The sequence below is a fragment of the Amblyomma americanum genome, chromosome 8 (genome assembly GCF_052857255.1).
Source record: "Amblyomma americanum isolate KBUSLIRL-KWMA chromosome 8, ASM5285725v1, whole genome shotgun sequence".
NCBI lineage: Eukaryota > Metazoa > Arthropoda > Arachnida > Ixodida > Ixodidae > Amblyomma > Amblyomma americanum.
In genome coordinates, this window is record NC_135504.1 from 10,106,013 (window position 1) to 10,131,222 (window position 25,210).

A 25,210-nucleotide genomic window follows, 5' to 3' on the forward strand; every position below is an offset into this window, starting at 1 on the left:
AAACACAAGTGTATCCTATATATATATATATATATATATATATATATATATATATATATATATATATATATATATATATATATATATATATATATATATAGCATACAGGATGTCCTATATGTAGTATATTATACGCATAGGAGATGTAATACACCGTAATCCTAAATGCCCTCTAGAATACAGGGTATCCGCCCTTCTTTGCTCCACTGCCTTGACGGTCCTCACTGTTCTGAGTGTTCTGAACAGTTGGCCAGCGAGTTCATCTTCCTGTAAAAGAAGCCGTCACTAGCGACGGTTACACGAATGCGACAGAAGTCGACTCCAGTCCACTTTTTGAGGGAGAGTGCAAAAACATCGAGGATGAGAGTAGAGGACAAGCCACGTCTTTCCTTCTCAAAACCTGCTATGTCCTTCAAAATGAAAACTGAATTCGACGTCGGTCGAATTCATGTAAACGCGGCTAATGAGAAGCTGAGTAGCAAACGAGGGAGAAGGTCTTTTGGGCATCCGCGGCTCAGGCATCACCAGGTTAAAGAAGCATTGACGAGAAATTGAAGTCAGCCGATGCCCATTGATTACCCAGTTCTAATGAAAAAGAGGCTACTTTCCATTAAAACAGAACTTACATAAAAAAAAAGAAATCGGGAGAGAGCTTGGTAGGGACGCTATACGCCGCTTTCAGAGGCAAACTGCGGTGACTTCTGATGCTTGAATTCCGGATCTTTGAGGCCAGCTCTCACTCCTGCTCTTTTCCTTACCGCGATCACGGAGTACCCGATGCTCGCGACGTCATAACTAAGGTCACTTGTTTGAATGAGGGCGGCGCGGGAAAAAATGTTCCTGTCTTGGTGCCGACCAAACTCCCACAGAGCCACTATCGGATTTTACTTGCATTCAAAACTTCGGTGGAATCGCCCTCAGTGTCCGTCAGAAAGTTTCGTTTGTTGATAGCCCATTCCCCCTCTACAAATTAAGAATCCCCTTCACTCATAAAGCCATTCCTCAGTGGTCATTCCAAGCAATTTAGATTGTCTGACAACGGTAATCTATTGACGTATAGCCACAGCTTCAGTGTGGGCGCTCCATGCATTCACTGATACTGCTCGCAATAGCAATGGTCAGTGTTTAGCGGTATTCCTAAATGCGACGTCCGTTAGTGCTTGACGTCACGGCGACTTCACTTGTGTACCGGCCACATAGTTTCGGTTTTGCGGAATCAGGCGCCGTAGAAACTGACACGCACACAAGTCTGTCGGTTATAGTTTCGGATTCACAGCTCAAGTGGATCGAAGCCATTCGTGATGTTAGCCAGTTTATAGAGATGGCGCGCCCAAGTTGCTAGGCAGCATTCTCACCGAGCTTGGCAGCGTCACTTCCGCCCACGGATACGATGACTGTAACCGAAGTCACTTGGCATCCAACTCAGTGTGGCAAGTGACCGCGAAATGCACGTGGGCATAGAACATGGTAGGTTCTCGTGAGACATCCAGTGCAGTGGCTGCTGGGTCTCTGCGAAAAAAAAAGAACAGAACAAGAAAAGAACTTAGATATTGCCGACCAAGAGTGCAGAAGGGAGCACATAGCAAAAGCATGAAAGTACAGTTTGGATCGTACAGAACATGACCTCAAGCTTCGAAGTTTTTGTATCAAACCACATCATAGTTGACAGCCGCTGTGGCCCTTCACTAGTTGGTGACAAATTCCGAATCAATATCCGCGCACAAATTGTGGCTACCCGGGCACGTTAGTTGCTTCTGGCGGCGAACAGACAGGGGCTATACTCTGTGAGCGGAGCAGCGAGTTATAGTTAGCGCCCTATGTTCCGTAGTTCCTCGACGTCCATCTTTCAAACTACGGTCCTTCGAACCACCGTCGGCAGTTCACCTGAATGTCGAAGGGTGGCGCAACAGGCGGCTAATCACATAGTTTTTTTTTTACGAAAAAGTGCGCCGCATTTTCATCCACGCCCCCTGCGGGGTGCCTCCTCAAAGTGAGGGAGCATCCTAGTGTCATGTAGGGTGCTTCGCCCCCACCATTTACATCATCGTTGGCAATAAAAGTTTCCACCACCATCACCCTGCGGGGTAGTTCACAACTTACATCCCTTATAAAAATGGTCTTTAGACAGTCTATAGACTTCTTATAGAGTATATTCCCTTCATATAGATATTTCTTTTGCTCGATTCATGGTCTATAGACTGTCTATAGACAAAAGTCTACAAAAATGTATGGCCATAAATCTATAGATTGACTACAGACTGTCTATGGGATTTGTATTGCCTATAAGCTGCTCTCTGGGGTTTGTCTATTACAAGTCTATAGACATTATAGTCAGAAGTCTGGGGACAGTCTATAGACTGTCTAAAGAAATTTTGTAAGGGATAATCGGAGAGTCCTGGCATTAGCCACCGACAAGGGTGGAACACAAACAACTTGGCATTGCATCGAAGGTCGCGAACAAAGCGCCCACTGCGTGCGTCGAGTCGGAATGAATATATAAAGGTGATAAGATGAACGCAATTACATCGACTTTAGTCTTAACCTACCGGCGATAACGGGCTCTGCTGAAATATATTTCTAAAATAAGACTAAACACGACACACATGAGTATGTAGCCTCTTGGACGCTGTATGCACCACCGTCAGTTTTGCTGAAGAGCGCGTGATAATGACGGAAGGAATTATCTAGGGGCACAAAAACAACAACTCCTTTCAATATATTTGTTCTCAGTAGAATCCGACTGTATGGATTCTTGCGGCTCTCTCAATGTTCATTGGGCAGGAAAGTATTAATTGCAGAGAAATTCGTAGTTTAGAACGCAGTACATTTTCCCTCAACTCAGTGCAAACTCGTGCCGTTGATGGTGACGTCAGGACTATTTGGACTGTGTGATTATTGGCCGAAAGCGGATGGCCGTGCAGTCGGCGTCAGAGATCTGTGTACAAAAACCAATGACGTCATAGCAGCTTGCTGGTAAAAATGCGCGGTGGCGGCAATACCTGTGTTTCAATTCTTTGCGCTTTTATAGCTCATACATGCTCCGTTTTAGGTGAGAGCAGCCTGCTTGACATGAGAACGGCGTAAACTGAGTATATAGGTCAGTTTCAATTTACCAGCGTCCCCTTGATGACTACCGTTTGGCCTACGTAAAACCGACCGCCATGTACTACCTTCACACTGATGCAGACCGCGCATTGCAGACCTCACAGTCGTTTCACACGATCGCCCCACTCCTCGGCCTAGCCTTAACGGAGCCGCTATACACACCATCCACGCACACAAAGAGAGGCCCACGTGTCGATATCTCTGACTCCATCCTGTGACGACGCCAGCGCGAGCACGTGAACAGCGCGGATGATAACAAAAACACTGCACGCAACTGTTGCGCAGGCACACCGGAGCGTTAAGCAGCGCACAACACACTCGACGCCAAAAAGGCTTCCCCCGGGATCATCACCGGCGAGCGAGGAGGAAAAAAAAGCAGGAGGGGGGCAGGCCAGGCCGCCGCCAGCGGCCGTGGAACATCGCGCCTAGCAACAAGTGCCCAACGCCCTCCACTCTCTCTAACTTACGGACGAAGTCGGGCTCTGGCGCCGCCAACGTTGTGAGAAGCCGCTTGCGCTGGCGTCGGTAGGTACCGCGTCCAAACTTCTACCACCTCCCCCCCGCTCCCACCCCCGCCCCCTCCCGACGCCGGCTTCCCACCGACGCTCGGCTCGACGCAACTCGCAGTCGTTGTCCGCTCTTGCAACACCGGCGACGGCTGATTTCCGTCGCCGGCTAGCCAGCCAGGCGGGGGTACAAAAGCGGGGCTGGAAAGATTCCGATAACTCTAGGGATAAAGAGTGGAGAGTGGGTTGCGCTAACCCTGTTCGGCTCCATGTGTTACGGTGAAGAATGCGTGCTCAGAAAGACCCATAAATTAAACAACTCGCTGCTTCAGCATACATTGGAATCTGCTTGGAAAGAATGTGTTCCTAGTCCTGAGCGCCCTGCCGAAAAAAAAAAATGCTCAAAAGCTTACTGTAGCGGCCATCATGATGCAGCCGACAATCAGCTGGTCTGAAGAGGCCGGCGCTGCCACATTAGTGCGACCTTTAATTAATCTCAAGAGTAACGGGCGACTATCAAGTGGCGTTAACCTAATCGCTGCCGCCGAAGTTAACAAGAATGAGGAGGGAGTGTGTACGGAAGTGCAGTTGCCTCTTGAAAGAGCTTCAGTACATGAGCTCTGTGCGGCCGGCGCACTGGCTGGCTAGGCATGCAGCCTCACCAATAATGAAAAGTACGCATGCAGCCAAATGTGAGATGGTAACGTATAGTACAATAATCAAACCTACGTTGACAAGCCCCGTTACCTTGGCCCTGTGCATCACGTGCCGGGGCTCGTTTTAATCGTGGGAAAATGATCGGAGTACCCTGCTGATGCTTATGCTGATGCATTTAAGCACAAGGATTTAAATGTTTCTATTTTACAAGTATTTTTTTCAGAGCTGTATGGGCTAACGCAGAAAGCTGTCGAAAGTAATGTTTTAGAGGCATTTACCTCGACGCTGCATGATTACCTAGCCATTTTAACCCCCCTTTAATTTGCTCCCTATTAGTTCTCTATTTAAAAAAAAAAGGTTTCCGAGTGCTCCCCCGTCAGTTGTTAGGAGGCAATAAGTGCTTGAAGCATTGTTGAATTAATAAATAAACAGCTGGAGGAAACCTACTAGGTTCACCTCCTACGAACACTGTGCTCAAAAGATGGTGTCATATAATGCGTTCACAGCACTGCACAGGTGTACTGAGGCAAATACACAACTAGGGGGACTCGTTCGACGTCGTAGACGCGGTAGCTTACCAAGAAAACAAAGGAAATAGGCGGAAGAAATGAGAGGGGAGGGGGGGGGGGGGGCTAGAGTGCTTTTCGTCGTTGCTTCGTTGCAGTAAGCCTGACGGAGAAGAGACTAACGTCGCTGAAGCGAGCTGAAATCAAGGGGCTGCATTCTGTTTTCCCGTCGTTCACCGCAGTCTCTCCCACAACTAGGACGCAAGAGCACACAGAGAGGTTGCAAAGGAGGGGGCGTCGGATAGAGGCGCCGACGGGGGTAAGGGCTGTCGCCATGAGATCGCTTCGGTTTCGGCGAAATTTCGTTATAACGCGAGGAGGAGGCGTCTTTTCCGCTCTCATTTGTTCCATGGGCTCCGCTTCACTTCTCGATATGTTTTCCCTTTCTTTTATTTTTGTTTTGTTTCTGAGTGCAGAGACAGAGAGAGAAATAGAACGAGAGAGGAAGCGGCAACGCTTGCTGCTCTTAAGCACTCGCACGGACCTAAACGAATAGCGAAGGCTTCTAAGAAAAAAAAAATTAGACGAAGTTATGACGCACTCGGCGCCTTCCTATATGTAACCTTTCCAGGTTTCTTTTGTTGTTGTTTTGTTTTGTTTTTATTTGTTTTTTATTAAAAGCCACATAGTTCCGGCGGAAACCCCAATGACTCGCTGCCTCGGCTCTCAAGATAAAACGAACGCTGCGGCAAAAATTAATTGCTCCATTTTATAGACAGAGGTCCACCAACTATGTATGCCTTAAACAAACGCAACAGTGTTACGCACAGGCATGGGAGGATACTTTTGGACTGCGCGCACTAGAAGTTATCCGACTAGGAGTACGGGATTTGGCGCGCTTGCATGGACAGCAGTCCGGGTTGGTCGCCCTCCCCCTCAGCAGCACCCGACAAACGTCCACGCAGAGGAGGAGAATAAACAAGCGACCAAGGAAACAAACACAGAAATTCGAAGCCCCGCTCCCCGTTTCAAGGAAAATGGCTGCACCCGAAATTCTTCCACTTTTGGTCCCAAAAAGGCGCTGAAACGTGAACGAAAGAAAGAAAGAAAGAAAGAAAGAAAGAAAGAAAGAAAGAAAGGAAGAAAGAAAGAAAGAAAGAAAGAAAGAAAGAAAGAAAGAAAGAAAGAAAGAAAGGAAGAAAGAGAGAAAGAAAGAAAGAAAGTGATATGTGAAAAGAAGACACAAACTGCACTCAAGCAGCTCCTCGCACTCCCAGCTGTAGCCGCCACGGATACTACCCCCAGCACCCCTAAACAAGCAAACGGAGCAGCGGAGAGGCTGCGGCGGGTATTCGCGGACTGACGAAGAAATGTGGGTTTCCTTTCCCAAAGCGCGTGTTTCGCATTCCGCCCGCGGGCCTCACCGCACAGTTGAAGAGGAGGCTCTAGTTAGCCGCTTCTCGGTATAGAGGGCGCCTGAGCACCTTCAGAAGTGCGTTTGCTTTATTTTTTTGTTTCCTCACCTCCTCCTTCACGTCTCACTGCCTTCTCGACGCCTCGGAATGAGGTGCGCATAGAAGGTGTAGGCGCGGCGGTGTAGGCATAGGACATGCAACGCTCGAGTAGACGCGGACGGACTGTAAGAACAAGTTGGTGGCGTTACAACCGCTCCGCGTATTTTGACATGGGTTCCACGCGTAGGCGGAGGAGTCGGCAATCCACTTGCAGCTTGTAGGGTGAAATGGTGACATTTCGTGGTCAGCCCCGTTCCATGTGTGTACTTACTCCCTTTCATACCTTGGTCACATCAGAAATGAAGCTAGGAGCGCAAGGCACGAGACGGTATGCAGTAGGAGATCATGATTTGGCTTCAATGTAGCAAGGGCAAGTTCGTTGAAGAAAGCAGGCCTCTGCGACACTAGATAAACGACCTAATTATGACACCACATAGAGATCGAGCACCAAGCAAGGGGAAATCTTGCGCCCGCTGGAAAACCGGTGGGTACCCGCTGGCTGTGGAGACCGAACCCAGAATCTCCGACATAATAAGAGGTGGATGTTCAAGCCATTAGGAAACAGAGTGTACTACTGCGTTCCAATTTGCAGATAAATGTTGTGTGATTGGCATTTATATTGAAAAACACTGTCCACTTCTATTTTACTGCTCACTACTCTAAGCGAAAACTCCTTTTGAGCTCCTCATCTTGGGTAGCCCAAGTGGGCTGTTGTGGCGTCGTAGTCTATTTGTGGCGTGCTGTCGTGGCGTCGTATTAAGGGAAAAAGTGCCGTTCAAGAGCTATCCAACCATAACGTCAACAAGTCAACATTTTCTGATAAAAACGTTATCAACAGCAATATTCAGAAAGAAACAGAACAGTTACATTGAACGGAGCGTTTACACAGGACCCACGCTAGGGAGTGGGAATCATAAACGAACTAGCTCAACTTTCCGTTCCACTGGTATCATAATCATCATCATGATCACCCACGTGTTCCGTAAAGAGGGGGAGGGACGGGGGAAAGGGCAGTGTTGCACCCATTGTTGCCAATTTCTTTCAAGACGATACACATGAGCGTTTTTAATTCAGTAAAGAACATGCCATGCCAAGTGATCGCTGTAGCGTGTCATGCCACACTCTCATTTGATTAAAAAAATGTGCGAATTTTTTAGAGCATTTTTGTGAACGCACTCCGTTACTTTTACGCACCGACTTTAAAGCTGCTATTGTTGCTGTTCGGGGCCTCCGGCTTTGTAAACCTCTCGTAATGAGAGCAGTATCTGCTCTGCTTCCTACATACTGTATATGCGTACAAGTGTATACTATATTAGTGTTATCAGCACAGGCTACGCAGAAGCGGAAAGAACAGATTACAAAACAGTCAGCTCCTTGAGTGGGCAGCGCCCACCAGGTTCCCGTCCGTGCTAAAGACGCATCCCGTAGCACGCGGAAGGATCCAAAGGCGAGGTGGCAGGAATGTGCTCTCTCTCTCTCCACACAGATAGATAGAAATGCAGGGAGAGCGAAGAGAAGTCGAGGGGGAGAATGCAGAAATCGGCGGGGGTGTTCGCGGTGTCGGCCAGCACAAACAGCAGCAGCACCAGCCAGAACAGACCGAGCGAGGGAGCCCTGTGCGAACAGCAGGTGATCTCCCAGGCCGACGAAGCGAGCAGGAGAGCCAGCGGCGGAAGCCCCACGACAACAACCGCCGCCTCCCGGCGGCTGCTGGTTCATTCACCCCAGCGGCGGCGCGGCACAAACAGCCCAGAGCTACCCCAACCGCCCCCCCCGCCACACACACAAACCGGAGACACACGAAACTGGCTTCCTCCCCGCCGCACCCCCCCCCCCCTTTCCCCCTTCCAGCCGACGCCCCAGCAACCATTCTCTCCTCCTCCGCAGAATTCCATCTCTCCCCTCTCCCACGACACCCTTTCTTTCTCCTCCCCCTCTTCTCTACACACGGTGCAAAAAAGAGCGTCAACCTCCTCTTCTTCTCATGCTGGTGCAACGAGAGGAGGAGGATGGAATTTAGGCGAGGAGGTTTTGCCATTCAGAGAAAACCCGGTCACGTGGGGCGCCTGCGGTGGTCTCAGTCAGCCGGCTGCTACTGCTGCTAGCCTCTCCCTCCTATGCCCTCTCTTTCAATAGACCCCCTCACCCTCTTTCTTTCGTTCATCGCTCGGTGGCGGCGGCGACGTCACCACCGCCGGCTGATGACGTCACATAAGTGCCATTGCTGCTTTTTTTCCTTTTCTCCTTTCTTTCTCTTTCTCTCTATACCTCTCTCCCTCCGATACACGCGCCCTGTATCGTCGCCCCCCGGGAGGAGGGCACGTGATGCCACCGGATCCTGTGACGTCGACTCAGCTACCCTAGAGGTTGAATTGCAGTGCTGCCTCTGCTGTGGCTGCTGATGCTCGTCGCGGTGACGACACAGCTGACGTCACCGCCTCCGTTCATCTGCTCGCGTGTCGTGCGAGCTCTTCTTCTTCATCACACCCTCCTCCCCACCTGGCTACGGCTACGTTCTCCGGCATGCGCATGTTGACGGTAGCGGTGACTGGTGATAGTCGGGCTGCTGTGCGAAGCTCCTGTACAGGAACAGGGCCACCCGTTGGCGTGACGTAGGCCAACGACCATTAGCCGACCTCAGTACTTTAATAGGCCGACCCCTCTCTTTCAATACCAGTGCGAGTTGAGCTGCATATACGACATGCATTATATCTGGCGTCACGGCCTGGGGTTATTTTATAGAAGGAAACGATGACAGCAGGGTCCGGCGTCCCGGGTCAGCGGTCGCAAATACGAACTGCGAAGGAGCGTCTACAACATTTCCGGGGCGGTACGTAGATTTCTCAGCGCTGAATATCAAAGTTGTGCCACAGGCCTCAAAACAGCCTTCTTATTTCACATCGAGCATGCATCCTGTAAACATGATTCACCTTAGTGTCGTGTTTGCCTTGAGGAGAATGCGCTGCCTTGCGTCAGCGCATTACAGGAGCTACTCATCCTTAAGCTCCGCTTTAAGGATGCGACAAGAGAGCGTAAACGAGTTCATGCTCGTATATGCGGAACTGATCATCGTCAACTTTACGTTCATATGTCCCTGGGAGTCCTCATACCGCTCCTTGCGCAATGGTGCAGTGAGCGATTAAGGGATTCGCCACTGCACTGCGATGGCAGGTGCTGGGGCCTTGTGCGACCCGAGTGACTCTTCCCGGTCAAGCATTAATTTAACTGGCAGCTGCCAGGGTGGTTAGTTTGCCAACAATCCGATGTGTAGGTTGTGATGAACCCACAAGGTAAGGTGACCTAGCTTGCCCACCTAGGTTGCTTCTGCGGGGGTGGCTGCCTGGACCACCCTACGCCACCCTATTTATCGCTCACAAAGCCGACACCGAATTTTCTCTGTAACGGGGCATTTAACACACTAGCGTTAATAAGCGACAGACGGCAAAATAAAGTCTCAAAGGAGGGGGGGGGTGAGAAGGATCGAAGCTTAGCATTAAGCTTGCAAATAAGCTGCCTCCTGTCTAACTTTCGCACTACATGTTACTGCGTCTTTTCTCATAACCAATTATTATTAGCCATATAGTGCACCACGTGTATCTTGTTATTGCATCCGACTAATGTATGTTTGTATTCTTACGGTATAGCTTCGTTGTGTAACGCATTTGTTATGTTGCTATTTTTTCGTGTATTACTTATTTGCTCTATCTGTTACAAGAGACTTATTAAACTGCTGCATGTAACCGTCTACCCAGCCTCTTCAAACTGTGTTTTGAGCCATTTATCAGGGAGCTGAAATTAAAGCTCTTCTAAACAGCACTACTATTACTTCTTACGACACCGAATCTCACTGTGTTTAGCAAGCATGCTTCACAATATGACGACAACGGCCAGGAACGGTTATGGAGGTGGTCAACAGGAAACTGCTCCGATTACGGTGCCTCGATAAGTAGCGATAATGCGTGTTCACGAACAGAGGTGCGCTGCTGGCTTTGTAAGTTAAGAAGAAATAAACCCAGCATGGAATAAGGAGGGACAAACGCGAAGACCCCATACACAACAAGCTATCGCCTTCGACGATATTGCGTTACGATGTTGCACGATGTGCCTGAAACTGATGTCGCCGACGTTAAGATGTCCTGGAAGGCGCGCAAACGCAAAGCTTGAATCATCGTAAGACTAAAAAGTCTGGAAGAAAGAGCGAGGTCTAGAAAGTGCCAGACTTTTGCGTAGTTCTCGACACTGCATGGCTTCGTATTTGTGCCATCAAGCATGCTTGACATTCAAGCTCGACGCTACGCTGGCTTGAAGTTAACTTTTCTATTCACAGATACTCACGGTCGAACTCTGTCTGTCGGTGATGCTTATATAGACCACTTGGCATTCGTAGCCCCGTAGTGGATATTATCGCCACCAGTCTATATGAACTGAACTGAGTTATGCGCCTTTGACCTGAAGGTCCCAGCCTGTAAAGTGAGACTCGCAGCAAGCTATCCATGGACGCCGTTCAGGCTTGGGACTCAGAGAAATTTTGACTCGCAAGGCTAGTTATGCAGCTTGAGACACAGCGTACAGCCCGACATCGGCCTCGGTATGTTTTATGGCGACAGTGTGGGCGCTGTCTGAAATGTGCCACATGTGGTCGTATATAGCAGTGGTTGCACCACCTATGGGAACAGCAGCCAAGAGCTGCTGAAGTCTTGCAACTCTTACATTGCAGTTCATCTGAATGCCACAAGTGGCGCGCCAATACGATAACTTCTAGCTCCAGTGACTCTAATAACCTCCAGTTCTTGGATGCGTTTGTCCTGCGGGATGATTCGCGACTACTACTGACAGATATAGCTCTGAGGTCCATGTGGTGCAGTTATGGCGCAGCCATGCGGCGTTGGGAGGGGAGGGGAGTAAAATGCGGTAAAGATGCCGCTTAGCACAAAAAAAAAAATTCGAAAAGCCTCGTGCTCACGCCAAGAGCACATCGGGATGAGTCACATACAAATTCGATATTGAACATACCCCGCCTCAGCTGCTGCACAAACGAGCACTCCTTTCATTTTTTGGCAAGTGCAGCTGCTTACGGTCCGAACGCCTTATATATCGTCACTGTGAACAGTTGACTGAGGAAGCGTGACTCTTGATGGTCCATGCAAGCGCGTGAACATGAGTCAAGCCGAAGGAACGCAACAAGAATGCCCACGCAAACACTGAATCAAGCACCACCGCTCAAATCCATTCTATACGTTCTCCCACTTGGCACCTGGACTTGTTTTCGACCGTCTATAGCGTTCGGCGCAAACACTTCTTCCTTCTTCAAATCAAACATTCCATTCAGCCCATCGGCGTTCTTGACCGCTGATCGGCACGTATACGTTTCACGATGACTCACGCCAGAAACGCCGCAGGAACTCCGACATTCACCACGCAGTCACGCCAAGCATCCGAGTTGTTGTCTCTTAGGTCATAAAAGAATCAGCGGCTGCTAAGTTGAGCGTCGCTTGGCAAAGCGGCGAGTATTTATGCCCACAGCGTGTGTGTGTGTGGCTTCGGTTCATTCATTCCTTCCCTGGTCTTCCTTCCTTCTCCGAGTCAGCGCCGGGCCGCTAATCAAGCTTCGTCCATTGCCAAGGAGTGAATGAATGACTCATCCAAGGCCGGACGAGCGCGCGCCGCCAAAAAAGCCTTAACTGGCTTCGATTTGAATGACGCCTTCCCTCACACTCTGCACACACACACACTACGCGCGCAGCGAATTGCTCTTCACCCCCTCTCCCACCCTCCTTCGCGTTGTAAGAGAAAAGTGCACACCCCTTTTCTGCGCGTTTCAAAAACTGGTGCCAAGCGCGCACTCAGCCGTGGTTTTGGCACGCGATGTGAACGGTCGCTAATTTCTGTTGGCCCTAGTCAGTGTCGCCTTTTTTTGCGAATGAATGAACGAGACAGCGAGCTTGAGAGCAGCTCCATTCATGGAGCTCGTGACATCGAGTAACGGGCGCCTCGGGGAGAAGGTCACGAAATAAAATAAATAAAACAGCGTGGAATGAGTCACCAGCGCCAGTCGAGAGCGGGCAAAGCAAGGCAGGCAGGCAAGCCGAGAAACCTACGTTACGCTGCATACTCAAGGTGCGTACGCGACTATTTGGCAGAGGTGACTACGAGGATAAATAGCCCGTCGCTGACGTCACGGCGTGACTCGCTGTGCGTATTAGTGTGTAGTAGATAGCCGTGTACGTAGCGCCGCGGCGTATTCAAAGAGGCGGCGGGGCAGGTGTTGGCGTTGAGAGAGCCGAAGACGATGGCGAGGTCAAAGTCTTTCGCTGTCGTGTCGCAATGGGTGATCTGTCATTGTGTCCCAAGAGAGGACCTGAGATAGCGGATCTTGAAGAGTGGCCAAGACTTTGGCGGAGACGGCGCCGAACTACGTCTGTGGGAGGTTTTGTTAAACTGCGAGTGTTGGTTGCTGGAGTGATCGCACGCCACTGGGACGTGGCCTGGTGTGCGAATGTGCACGTGTATGTTCAAAGCAATCACGATGAGATACGCACAGACGCAGCAAGGGCGGCTCAAGGCAAACTGGGTGTGCTCGAGTGGATGGCGGAACGCGAAAAGGATTTGCACCTCACAGCAGTAGAGGCAACACTCGCTTTCAAACAGGATTGTGCCCGCTGCAGTAACAGGCGTGTCCATCTGACAGCTCGCGAAATTGCGCGTTCGCTAGTATTGAATTAGTCACGGATACGCGGCTTGCATGGCAATTTCCATTGAACGCGCGCATTTGGAGCGTGGGATACAAGCGGCCTTTCCAGCTCCGGAGTGGCGGATTACTGGCTGCAGAGGGGTGATTTAGACGTACGAAAGCTTTGGGTGAGAAAAATCTGACACCATAGGCCTTTTCCTACCCGTGTCTGTGAACTCTATGAGACACTGAAGTCAATGCATTAACACGGTAGATGTATAATATGTACTAAAACAATTCAAATCCGGCCTGAAGGGTCTATTTCTCGCAAAAATTCCAACCGATTGTCGACGGTAACACTATAAACAGTAAGTATGCACACTATCTATTGACATTTTTGTAGGGGATAGATGCTCTCAGTGCCTCACACATGTTTTCATTCTGATATTTACTGACAATGGACCGTTACCTTATGCCTCCCTCCGCCTAGTCATGTTAGGACGGCGGAACTATGAATACCGGGGAGCTACTTAAGGAGTGCTTTCAGAAAAATCGCTAAACATTTCTGCCTATATTAGACACTCACCCACGCTAGGCGCCCTGTCTGCCTATAACCGTCTTCTTGGAAGTGTCGAGTCAAATGAGAGTCGCTCCTTTAAAATGCACTGGCATTACCCTTTCAGAAATAGCTTTAGACAGTGTATAGACTGTCCATAAACTTTAGCTTTGCCTATAAAGTCTACATAGTTTATATAGACAGATCCAACAGACTATGAATAGACAAAAGGAAATATCTATAGGAAGGAAACAGAGCCTGTAAAAAAGAATATAGGCGGTTTTTATAAGGGCTTTCACGAGTTAAAACCAAGCGCGGAGAAAAACACCTTCTGCGCGGTCATCGCTTCGAGTCCACCTTTGGCGCCCAACGTGGGGAAAAACACCTGCTTCGCTGTCACCGCTTCCGAGACCCACGTTGGGCGCCAAATTCTAAAGAACGCGACATTATCTTTTTACTTCTACACTGGGCTTGAAAATGTCTCAACGACATTAGTACATAGAAAAACTAGGTGAAAAACCATCCTTTTACCCTCATCTTTATGGAGTAATCATCGGTTGATTGCGGATTATGTGGTCCCTTCAATATTGCAGCTATATGTATATGCTACTGATGCATGCTCCTTCAGCTCGGTGCTAGGCCATGGATATTGGTGGGCGTAGCCCATAAGGGGTATTCACGTGACGTCAAAGGCGCCATTTTGTTGTCCAGCTCGGAGCAAGTGGCCATAATCCCATTACACACGCCTGCAGCCTTTCCATGGACAACAAAATGCCCGCAGTGTTCCATGGATAACAAAATGGCGGCCGCTGTCACGTTACTGATAACTTTATATACGGCTACTCACACGGGATGCGATAGGGGGCGCATGCAACCACCGCGGTTGTCTCCTCGCACCAGAACGCAGCAAAAAGTATGTGAGTCAACAACTTTTATGTTGTAGAACGTACGAGGGTCAGTGCTGGAGGCAATATAATGACAGCCTAGACTATATAGTGTGCATTTGTGGTGCGCATCCAGCCACTTTGTCAATGTGTCCTTACTCTCTGCAGGCATTGCCGTGAAACGCATTCCTCCACCACATAGGATGAAAATAGCGGGACTGCATCTTGAGTCTACTCGACAGAAAAACCCGTTTGATCATTCTCGCAGTCTTCTAATACGCACGGTGTACATACGGTGCAGCCTCCACTTATCCCTAGTTTCTGCAAACAAGCAATAAATAAACGCGGAAACAGTCAACACCTTCGCCCTATTATCCATCTGATGCAGAGTTCGTTATAGCTTGCCTCACTATTTGCTACTTCTACTCCGAATGCCATTAATGCACAGCAACAACCACTACTGCTGCGAACAGATGTGCTACTAATGCTACTGCTACTACTACCTCTGTTAGTGCTACTACTACTACGACGTGCTGCTGTGACGATTTGTCGGCGTAAATCTTAAAAAAAAAAAAAGCCTCCTGGACGCAGCTACTCCTGCGATGCCGAGCAACACGTTACCAAAAAGGCTGGAAAGTCATTCGCGTACTTTTGACACAAGAAGCAGCCACTTACAAGGGACACTACACGGTCTTCGAGGTTGTTCTCTAGTCGTTTTTTTTTGGTTTAGTTTCCCGGGCTTCACCTCTTGCGGATACGTTCCATCCCGCTTCCAAGCAAAGACAACTAAACGGTCCGCCCAATTTGCTTACGCCTCGGAGCGAGCAACGCCTACCCGGGCGACGTAAGTAATGCCCGTTCGCCGTCGAGAATGGCGGGGCGCAAAACACACAAATAGACGCACATACACACACGTGCGCGCGCAGAGAAGCCCGCGACGTTTCGGCAAGTGCGCGGAGAGGAGTGCCCCCTTCTTCCCACCATTTCCCAGAGAAGAGCAGCAGCAGAGAGGGAGCCTAGCTGGCCGGCTAAAGTGGCAGCGGGGGGGTTGCACGGACGGCAGTTTAGTTCTTTGGCATCGGCGGCGGCGGCAAGCCAAAGAACCCGGATGTGTGACGTCGCGGCGGCGACCGGCGGCGGAGTGGAGTGGCGGGGCGGTTCGCGCAAGGGGTCACGTGACAGCGATCGGAGGACCGCATTCCGATGGCGGTGCTGGGAGGGAGGCGCTGCTCCGCGGCGGTGGCTGAGGCATCTCCTGCTGCCTGCTTCCGCGTCGGCGCTGCCTGCACCGACGTCTTTTCCTCGCCCCTTCCTTTTATTTCTGCGGCGGGGTTCGCGCATCTCTTCACTTCTTTGGCAGCCCCCTCACCCTTTACGGTCTCCCCCCCCTCGCACCGGCTCCACTCGGAACCACCAGCGAGCACACAGACGCGCGTGAGAAAGCGTCGAAGACGACGACTCTGGTACTCTTCTCTTGACGATGGCATATTCATCTGGATGCTCACACGTCGTCCAGTATGCACAAACACAGACGAAAAGCGAGGTATGCGACCTGCACAAAATCATGCCGACCGATTGGGCTCACAACGTCATGTATTCTTTCGCACTAGTTTCTTCTTCGTCTGCTCTCCCTCTTCTTCCAAGCTTACCTAGTTAAAATTAACCTAGTCTCCTAGCTACATCGTCATGTACAAGGTGTGTAGACTGTAGTACGTTGTTAGAGATGTGGAATGGGTGGTCTTTACGGTCTTCATGGTGAGCTTAGATCTACATTGTTATCCATATGAATTTTGCATTGCAGACGCAAAACAGCTGCCGAAAATTTCACAAGTTGTTGGAAGAATGCATTTCTGTGTAAAAAAAAAAAGGGGAAAGGAGACGTGATTCATACTGTTTGTTCGGCACAGGAACCTGTGTCACGAAGTGCGGCGCCATTGATGCCTGTAAGGGGGCGTGGTTGTCGTCACGCCAACGATGTCGCTAGCCTTTTTGTCGCGTTCCCCGCAGCCACAAGTTGTGCTGAATAAACATGAACTTAACCTGAATGAACTCGGAAAAAGTGGATGATTAGCGAACGTACTTAACGTTTCGTCCGCAATTCAACTTCTTGATTACGCGGTATACCACCCGAGCACGCAAACAGTGTGGGCCATTCCCCTCTTGTTTGGATGAGTTTCCTAGGTCTGCTCTTTTTTTTTTTTACCTCCGGCACCCCCGTCCTTTCCGGTCCGCTTTTGTGAGTAGAGCGCGTTTCTCAGTGGGCCTGCGCTACTCTAAACGTAACGCACGAGTAACCTCGCTTAACGCCAGTTTTTTACACCTTACATCGTTTCGACAGCGCCTACAGTTGCATGCGACAGCTCGCGTATGCCCAGACAGGCACAGTCTTTGCGCGCTGTCCGCAGTTTCTCCATCGCTATGGCAGAAATATTACGTAATGGCCTATACGGGCATTTCAACAACGCTCCATCTCTTTCTGAATCGTTAGGGTCGGCACGCAGAAGTTCCGCCCACTGGTTATTATCTTTGAGCGTAGTCTAACAGCCGCGACTAACGATACGGGCGGCGCAAACCAGTCTAAGGACAACGCTAGACGTAACTTTGTATCCTGGAGTGCGCATGGCCCTAGCGTCTCTCCGCCCTTATGTACGTCAGAGGGAGGATAACGGAGGTAACCTAAGTCGCTATCCGTTGCGAAGTAATAACACGTTATAGAGGCAGGGCGCTCAAGAACAGATCGTAACCAATGTGTCGCTCCGCTTACTACAACTGCCCAGTGACGGCGCTGAAGACGGACGCTATACGACTGAAAAGCCAGCTGGAATAACGCAGCTTATTCCACGCTTACTGTGGTAACCTGTAATGTGAGCGAGAATTATTTTTTTTTCGATTCAAACACCTCGCTTTTTGACGATGCAGTGACGTTTCTGCAAACACCATCGACGAAGGGATTAACGCGGGATCTCTCACAGGAATATAATACAATAATATACAAACGCTAGTATCAACACTCGCGGTAGTCCCTCGGAAGTCCCTCCGGTTGTGTTTGCAGAACATAGAGGAAACTCGGGCACGAAGCAAGGGTTCAAAACACAATCGCGATTTTGCGATTTAATTTTCAAGAAACCCTTGGTTCCTGGCTGTCTCCTCTATAGTCTAATGCTTCCACGCCACGGTTACACCGGCTTTTGAGGGATGAAATAGCCTCAATAAACTACAAGGTCCTTCTACGGGCAATCGATGGGAAGGCATTATTTGCATGCATAGTTTGGCTTATATAATCTGCATTTTTTTTTCTGCCTGCCCGGTATCAGGAGAGCTCACGGTTCTTGAAAGTGCGTCTGGGACAAGGAAAGATTTGGAAATAAGCGAACCAAATGGAAACTCAAACTCATACGACTCTTTCGTTTCACCCATCACTGAACCAACCGCAACCGCAAAGCGCCTAAACACCGAACTGCTTGCTTACAAAAACAGATACCACACAGAATGCTAGGTCAATGGCATGGATCTAAGGCACGATAGCTATGTCTTGTAGCGGAAAGGAGACAGCAGAAAAACAAATAGAGTACGCACAGCAAAGAGGCTGTAATTTCCGGCTGACTGACTTCCGGAAAACCGACGGTGGATTTGACACAAGCAACGCAGATGTGCAGTGCCTCTATTGAGCTACAACGCATAGTTACGGAATGCCGGCTCACATCTACCCTAGCGAAGGGCGATGTGCAGACTTGTAGAGACTGCACATACACAGCGCTGCGCGCAGGTAAGGCTGCAGTGGATCAGAGCTAACAAGAGCAAAAGGAAACACTCACAAGCATCCCGGCCAAAAGCCTCGCTGAGCAGAATGACAGTGATGCGGTATGTGCCGTCTCCTTCCCTCTCCCCATCTCTCCTTCTCTGCCAGTAGTCTGGACAGGGAGGGGACGCGCACGCTGCGACGCCCTCCACTCCCCAGCCGCTTCCTTCTCCGGGGGGGCATCCTCTCTCCCATCATCCTTGACGCAGCACTGGCTCACACACGCACGCACGCACGGAGCGAGGATGTCCTGACCGGCACAGACCGTGGCCCGCATCGAAGTTCAACCGGCGTGCAGCCCGCCTGCCGACCGGAGCAAGGAATGCCGCCACGAGCGCTGCTGCTGCTGCTGCTCCGGCTGCTCCGCCGCTGCTCTCGGGCATCCACCCGCGGAGAAACGGTCCTCTTCTTTAAGGGGAAGGAGGAGGAGGAGGAGGAGGTGCGCTGAACCCGCCCGGTCACTCGCGGCTGCCTCTCGTTCGTATTCAGATCGGCTCGCGGCGGCCAACCGGACGAAGTAGCAGATCGCTGCGTGTGTCTGTGTGCGGAGGGGAGAGGAGGCGGGGGAGAGAGAGGGAAGGTTTGCCCAAGAATTTCGGGCCCCACCATTCCAGCGGAGAGGACCACAACCACCGCCGCACGGCACCGAGGAGACGAAGCACACATTGCACTTCGGAGATGAACCACTCGCTGTGAATGCGGCATTCGCTCAGTCGCTTGGTCTCGACCAAGAGTTTTCGAAGGTACATGATTAAGGAGTTCTTGACCGCACATCTGTGGTGCATGGTGCGCGGTTGACATGTTCATTCACCAGGGTAAAGGAATAGTTGGTGCAAGAATTTCTTGAACGCGTACCAACCGGTCCCGATACATCCTCTTAGATTTCGAAGATCGGCGGAAGAGGGAAGTTCTGTTCTTGAATCTTGAATTTGGATGTGGCTTTAAATGTGGCTTCCAGCTCACGGCCTACGGTGACTGCCAGGAAAGGCTCCACTACTAAACAGGGCCAGTTCAGTGGAAAACATCGTTACCGAATGGTAGTATACACAAAGGTTTTGACAGCCGGCACCAAGGAGGTGTCATTCCCAATATCCAATCCGGATACGTGATGGTGTTGATACGAAAAAAAAAAGAATGGCACAAAAGCACCTTTCTCGAGCCCTTCCTTGACAGCGAATAAACGTAAGCAACAGGGAATACCAAAGGCAATACTACTACATCCCCAACGCACATCTGAGACAATCGAGAAGATGACCATGCCATAGGGGACGTAGTTCCGCATCATTTCAGGTGGGATGAAAACAGAGGTACATCGTACAACGGCCCGACAAGCAAGAAGCAGTCGGGGAGTAGCGGATACGCCAGCTGGACTGTTCGCTCCGCCATCCACAAGGTTATCAACGCCTCTATGAGAGATTCTCTGCTGAAGGAGCCGCTCATCCTTCGCTCTTTTCACCACTCGTCTTCCTTCGCCATGCTAAGGTCACAATTATGGATCTTTGGTTTTATTTCAGTATTTGACGCAATTTGTTTTTGCTGTCTGGATCCTGTTTTTTTTTTTATCTAAAATCTGCTTGGTAAAGATAGGCTCTGAACTCTTTTCTGTGTGATTGCCAGTCATTTTCTTTTTGTGCGCACATCAACAAACACAAGAGAGTAGATGTCCTCCGAATATTTACTATAGAAAATCTTAAATGGTTCTTCTCAGCAGCCCGAAAGACGCCGGTTCGACCCCGGCCGCGGCGGTCGAATTTCGATGGAGGCGAAATTCTAGAGGCCCGTGTGCTGTGCGATGTCAGTGCACGTTAAAGAACCCCAGGTGGTCGACATTTCCGGAGCCCTTCACTACGGCGTCTCTCATAGTCTGAGTCGCTTTGGGACGTTAAACCCCCATAAACTAAACCATCTTCTCAGCAGCGTTTCTCTCTCGCAGTCAGAGACGGTGCGGGACAACTTACCGGGGCTTCCAAATTTTAGAGCAAAGAGGCAAAGATGGATCTCCATAGCCGAACATGCAGAGCACGTAACCCTATCAGAGAACGCCGGATCCCACTCCCGGGCTATGTTTTAAAGGCCTGTATTGAAATCCCACCAATATTCTGTAGAGACCCGTGAACAGAAAATTTCAAATTCTATTGATTCACTGAATTACGTGCCACGCCCTTTAACTTTGACAGTGCGGAAAACTCTCTTTCAAAACCAACAGGGTAAAAGTATCAAGCACTCAAATTTTCTTCCAGTAATCTCCATACATTATTCAGTCTTCCAGCTAAATTCAATCCAAGTCAACTGTTAGCCTGCCTTTTGTTCATAGCTGGGGTCAATATAAATATAAGGCAACGCGAACACAACAATAAAAACACAACTTTGATAAAGAAATTCATCCGTAATTCGGGCCCTGGGGTCAATATAAATATAAGGCAACGCGAACACAACAATAAAAACACAACTTTGATAAAGAAATTCATCCCTTTCACTCCGCTAAAGATAGAGGCAAGAGGTTAATCTCACGTCACACGGCCCGGAGATGTCTGCGGCGTTCATAGCCTCCTAAGCCGATTATTTATTGCTAAGGCGATACCAGCAACGGATCCTGAGAGTCTTCGTTCCGTAATGTATACGCGCCTTGCGCGTTTCAACCTGCCACTCAGCGCCCCATACCGGCGAGTTCAACTGTTAACTGCCACACATCCTGGGAAACCGTGTTTCAATGGAGAGATCTTTGCACTACACACCGGCACACGTAAATGTACCCTGTGGTTTGTCGATGCACCGTTCCTTCAACATAAAAAAAAGTGTCAGCTAACTAAGGAGACTAAGTCGGAATCTTGACAAGGGCCTTGCTGATCGCAGGCTCACGGCAACAGCAATACAACTGCGAGGCATCGGCTAAATTGAAAGAAGGCCAAGTCAGTCATGCTGTGCCGCCGGTCGTAGCACTACAGTTCGAAAAGTACAGTTGTCACGTGGGCCATGCCACGGGTGGCGCAAAGATTTGGTCGCTGTTCCATTACCGAAAAGCGGTCATCCACTTACTTGCGAAACGAAGGTTGATTAGGCTAGCATTTGCAAGAATACACTAGTATGCCCATGCTCCAGGAAGTGCGACAGCTGAGATGGTTGATTCCAACAGGGTACAGGACATGTTCTCAGTGCTATCATCCGAGGTCTGAAGACCAGTAAGACATCGTTGAGGGTTAAATAGAGCTGCACACCAAACGACAAACTTAATAAGCCTCCAAGCTGAAGAGAACAATTAGTCCTGAAAAACAGCACGGGGATCTTCGTCCCGCCAGGACAATCAAATGTTCCCTATTGACCTTAGGCCGGTGGCCGCGTTCTGCATACGATTCTCCTCACAATTTATTCTTTTTTCTATTTTCAATTCGTCAGAAACGCCTTTGATGTCAAAGGCGGTTAATTAACTTACTTTCCAGGTGTCATGGTCATGACGCCACAACTGGTAGCAACGCGCAAGGAAGAAATGGTATACGCAAGATGCGGTACCTGACGCTGAAAATCACAAGGTCCCGACGTCAGAAGACAGAGTTAATTCCACAGCGACAGCCGCGAAAGAAAATTCTACGGACTGCACAATACAAGAGCAGCGAAGTGAATTTCAGAAGTGAAGTTCACCTCAGGTACGTACCAGTGCATGCGGGCCAGTTGGTCGGGCGCTCCTACATAATTCTACAGCGCCGACCACGAAGGACGGCTCTTAAGGATTGCGAGACCCAAGCGCTGAATGGAATGGCAGACGCGCGTCTGTCGACTGCCGTTTCTTTCATTAGGCGGAAGCTATCCCGCAGAAGAAGCAGAAATTTCGCGAACGCACACGCCGCCCTACTATCTGTTCTTTCCTGGACAGCGCGCCCGCGGTCATTGCAGAAGAATCCCGTTGCCAGAAGGCATCTGGTCGAAGGACGAGCTCGGCGGTCGCGTCGCCGGCATGTCGCCTGACTGGAAGGACTCGTTTTGTTCGTATTCAGATCGCCTATAACCCTCCCCCTCCCGCCTTCCACAGCTCAACACATACTACACACAAAATGTCTGTACACGTATCCAGAGGGCTCGAACTGTGGCACAAAAAAGAAAAAAAAAGAAACGAAAACCTCGGTACGCGTTCCGTAACAGACTCGCATGCCCAGAAAGACGGCAGCGTGCCGACGGTACTATTTCACAGAAATCGGTACTTTGGAAGAACGAGTCGCGGGCTATACCGGGAGCTACACACTACGCCCGCAATGGAAGCCACAGAAGCAGTGCATTCCTCCGCATTCCTAGTACGATATCGACAGGAAATGCCATTGTGAACCATGGAATCTCGCGTTTCCGCATATAGGAGCGCGTCGTTCTCTTCTGAAATATAACGTTCCCACGAATGAAATGCATTGCGGAGTTATACCACGTCCCAGCCGCTGTCCCGGAGGCTGTCGATAGCTGTACCGTCCTTGGAGGGACATTGAATGGTATGCGATTGGCCCCTCCAGCGATCGTTCCAGAAGCTGGCTTCTTCCCCCCGTACTCGAATTCGAGAACGAACAGCGGTTGAACACACCGAAACCTGCAGGTTATACGTAAGCAGCACTCTTAAAAAGGACTCTTGGCATCATGACACTGGACATACACACAATGCTGCGGGTGTTCTAGGGCTCCCTGGGGTTTAACCTGAGGTTTCAGCTTGAGGTCAAGGCAAAGAGGCGTGAGACTTATCAAGCGACTCGTGTTTCAACCGCTGTCTTTGCGCCGGGTGATGGTGGCGGTGGCAACAGCTTACACTTCTAGTTCCTCTGTTTCCAGGATGCAAGTGATGCGCGCCTCTGTGGCTACACCAATCTTCCATGGTAGTGGGAGCTAGTGCTCTAACTATTCAACGAGTAACATGTATTAGCCTTGAGTTTCACCATGGGGGACTACTAAAAAGACCGCGAGAATTTGCAGCGAGCGTAATGAAATACACTCTCTATTTCGGGCTTTTCAACGCGGATTGTTTACATTTCGGGACATTTAGAACTTGCATCTCGCATCGTAAAGGAGAGTTCCAGACACAGTAAATGAGGGCAGACGATGACCTTCCTTTCGTGAGCATGTTTAGTATAGTGAAAAACCAAATCCGCAACGCTGTACCAGCGGGATAGTGCGAAAGGGGTTGCCCCAGTGCCGTCCCACCGCGAACATTTTTGTGATCTGGACGAATTGGGCAGGTCTTCGGTAATAATGAGGACGATGTTTCCAGAGTTCACTGGCGCAATGCATCTCTGACTGCGCCATTGCAACTACAGTCATACTGGTATCCTGTTAACAAAACCTCAGAGCAGTCCTGCCCAATTTTTATATATTCTCTGCAAAAACTTCCACGCGTTTCGCGCTCCGATGAGACGAAGGGGATTACGTGACCGTCTATGGAGATGAATCATGGCCCTGCTCCGCTACCATAGCGTATTTTGCACGTGACCATATATATGACAGAGAATTCATTCCCCTGCCCCACTACCTCTCTGTATATTGTGCCTGAGTATATACGGAAGATGAATCATGCCCCACTAGCTCTCCGTGTGTGGCACAGTAGCAGATTGCATTTCAAGCGAAAGCAAACGTGGCAAGCGACGGCGGACAGTCAGGTGTGGGAATGAAACTACTAAATGATGTGCATGCGGCTGCCGCAAAATAAAGAAAATGGAAATTACAAATCAGTAGGGAGATGCCTTTGTTTGCTTTCTTGTAATGGACTTGACCGAGTTGACGATGGCGATAAATAGGGTGCATTTCCCGAACTTCCACTCTCCGGCGAGCATGCCAGACTTCGTTAACCTGCGTCACGTGACCATGCTCAGAGGGCTGCGTTTCCAAGGCCTACACACATTAGTAGGTCCCGTTACCTGGATCGCGAAGCTCACACTCCTCAGTCCAAATGTCAGCGGTATCGGGCTCCTCTATTCAAACCACCACTGGATGATGGATACGATCTCAGTGGTATCCAAGGGGGCCTTATACAACTGACATCGATCAACAAGTCAGCGTGTGAGTTTCCAGTTAGGAGAAACTACTCCGGCGTTAATTCTCAGCAAACCCCCATTTAAGAATGGGCGATACACTGTCTACAGACTTCACATAGGCTATTTGCCCTTCCTACAGATGTTTCCTATTGACTGTGTCCATTCAAGGTCTTTAGACTGTGTATAGACGAATGTCGGTACGAAATTTAGTCGACTTGTCTGTACTCAATTTATAGAGCGTATATAGAGGTTCGTGGATACAGAAATCATTAGAGAGTCCATAGTTTACAGTCTGTCTATAAGCCAAGGTCGATAAGAAACCTATTACAGCGCTGTCCATTTATACCCTACAGACAGTCTAGAGACGAAAGCCGATACGAAGACTATTAGATTTTCGTCTATTGAAAGCCTATGGACAGATGTTTCCGTTGTGGGCTGCCAGAGCGGTGCCATATTCTCCCTGGACTGCACTGTGCCCCTCAACCCAGCGCGGTGGAAGCAGCAGCGGAACCAGTTTGCTACATTCCAGAAAAAAGGCCTTTCTATATTCTTCGCCGGACGTAAAGGCCTATATACGGCAATATTTAAGTGTTGTACTTTTGTCAACTCATAGTCCACGTAGTCTATACACGCAATTTCATCGGAAATGTATTAATTTCTGCCTATTCAAGGTCTTAATCTGTCCAAGGAAGCAATTGACTATAGGACTGTCTGTATCCTCTGCCAATTTGCAGCCTACACACGAAAGCGGAATGGGGTTTTACTTATCTTTGCGATCTGAAATTTTGCTCTCTGTGCAGTCGTATTCTGCAGAGAGCACACATCTATCATTTTAAGATGGCTGTAGACTGTCTATAGACTAATGTCGATTAAGAATTTATTAGGCTTTTATCTATACACAGTATTTTGCGTGTATATACAGGATTGTGGATAAGGAATCTATTAACAGTTCATAGACTGTCCTAAGGCGACAGTCGATAAGGAACCTATTAAAGTCTTGCCCATATATATATTCTA

General features: G+C 49.5%; 1 protein-coding gene across 1 annotated transcript in view; it reads right to left on the reverse strand.

Moving 5' to 3' along the window:
* Positions 1-1,117: 1,117 nt before the first annotated feature.
* LOC144100904 (uncharacterized) overlaps positions 1,118-25,210 on the reverse strand; it is a 113,287-nt gene continuing 89,194 nt past the window's right edge. The window contains exon 3 of the mRNA XM_077633816.1: positions 1,118-1,509. Coding sequence (XP_077489942.1) covers positions 1,370-1,509 — 140 coding nt within the window. The 3' untranslated portion in view covers positions 1,118-1,369. The remainder of the gene's footprint in view (positions 1,510-25,210) is intronic.